The 1,783-nt window shown below is 59.5% G+C and overlaps 1 protein-coding gene across 1 annotated transcript in view; it reads right to left on the reverse strand.

The window, feature by feature from the left end:
* The window catches only part of LOC106002115 (transcription regulator protein BACH1-like), a gene marked incomplete at its 3' end in the record, with an annotated part of 2,415 nt that extends 1,454 nt beyond the window's left edge, over nt 1-961 (reverse strand). The window contains exons 1-2 of the mRNA XM_013037039.1: nt 676-961; nt 14-181 (exon numbers count right to left, since the gene is read on the reverse strand). Of these exons, the coding sequence (XP_012892493.1) occupies nt 14-181; nt 676-909 (402 nt within the window). The remainder of the gene's footprint in view (nt 1-13; nt 182-675) is intronic.
* Between the last annotated feature and the right edge of the window lie 822 nt (nt 962-1,783).

The raw sequence follows: 1,783 nt of genomic DNA on the forward strand, positions 1-1,783 counted from the left end.
CGTTGGCAGGGGCGGCCGAGTCCATGAACTTGAACCTGAGGAACTGGAAGCAGGACTCCTCCACGTCGTGCACGCGGAGCAGAGCCACGCACCTGCAGACCTCCTCCACGTTGTCCCCGCTCAGGACCAGCTTGGCGGTGTAGGCGAACTGGATCAGGGGTTCAAAGCCCTTGACCGTCACCTGGGGACGCACAGGACAAGGACAGACCTGTGAGGGGGAGGGGCGGCCACTCCTGGGTGCAATAACAACAATAACAGTAACAACAGCGGAGACCTTGGGTTTCCGTGCAGCCACCCTCGGCTCCTCCTGCCTCCCTCCTCGGATGCTGTCAGGATGGGATTCGAGGTCCACCGCCCAGTGACGAAAGCTACGGTTCCGGGAGGTGACGAGCCAGCGCCGGGCCGAGTGCCCAGACCGAGAAGATAAACCAGACTCGGGCGCCTGTGTAGCTGTCGGTCCTGGGGCTTGAACCCGGGGCCTCGGCGCCGTCCCCGAGCTCTTCAGCTCAAGGCCAGCGCCTGAGTGGTTTCTTGGCCATCAGGGGCTCACGGCCTTTCCTGTCCCAGCTGGCTTTGAACCGCGATCCTCAGAGCCCTCCGCCCTCCCGAGTGGCCTGGAACCCCCACGGGCCCCCACGGGCGCCAGGGGTGGGCGGCGGGCGGCGGGGCGCTCACCTCCTCGGGCAGCGTGATGCTCAGCTCGGCCTCGGCGTGGCCCACGACCCGCGCGTGGAAGTAGCTGCTGCAGGCGGCCAGCACGGCGCGGTGCGCGCGGAAGCGCCGGCCCTGCACCAGCACCGTGAGGTCGCACAGCACGTCCTTCTCCCGCTGCTCGTTGAGGCCGAGCAGCACGTGGGTGCTGTGCACCGACGACTCGTAGGCGAACACCGCGCTCTCGCTCACCGACATCCTGCACGACACACGGCCTTGGGACGGGCAGCGAGGAGCATGCTTCAACCGTCATCCGCCTGCAAGACACGGGGGAGGGGGGGAGGACAGGGGGGACTGTAGTCTTGCTTCGAAGGGTGCAGGAGACATTGCAACCAAGCACCAGCACCACGGCCTCCAGAGACGCCACTGGGCTCCTATGTGTGCAGGTGCTGGCTCTGGGGCTTGAGCTCAGGGCCCTGCACTGTCCCCCACCACCCACGTCAAAGCGTGTGCCCTGCCACCCCTCCACTTCTAGCTTTTTGCTGGGTAAGCAGTGTTTCATGAATGTGTTCCTGCCCAGACTGGCTTCAATCCTCAGCCTCCTGAAAAGCTAGGCTTAGAGGTTTTTTATTAACCCCTCCCCAGTATTATGCCTGTGGGGTTACTATATATTGGGGGGGTTTTGTTTTTGTCGGCTATGGGGCTTGAACTCAGGGCTGGAGCTCTTTGAACTGGGCTGGCTTTGAACCCAACCGCGATTCTCAGATCTCAGCCTCTTGAGTAGCGCGAATTACAGGCAATGAGCCACCAGTGCCCAACTGGTATGTATTTTTTGACTAAACATTTCTGATAACTCCTATGTTTCAACAGTTTGAGAAAGCAAGAGTTCGCCTGTGTGATGAATGATAACGGGTGTTTTGATGACGAGGCAGTTTTGCTTGTGGCCTGTCTCTATAGTGTGGTCAGCCCTGGTGTGTAGAAAGGCTCCTGACTGTTAAGCAAGTGTGTGCTTGTTTCTTCTGTATTGCAGGAACTTGGGACTGAGATGTAGCTCACTGGCAAAGCACTTGCCTAGCAAAGGAAACTCCTGGGTTTGATTTGATTCCCAGTACCAAATAGAAAAAAAAAAAAA

Source organism: Dipodomys ordii, unplaced genomic scaffold (assembly GCF_000151885.1).
Source record: "Dipodomys ordii isolate 6190 unplaced genomic scaffold, Dord_2.0 Scaffold3344, whole genome shotgun sequence".
Classification (NCBI taxonomy): domain Eukaryota; kingdom Metazoa; phylum Chordata; class Mammalia; order Rodentia; family Heteromyidae; genus Dipodomys; species Dipodomys ordii.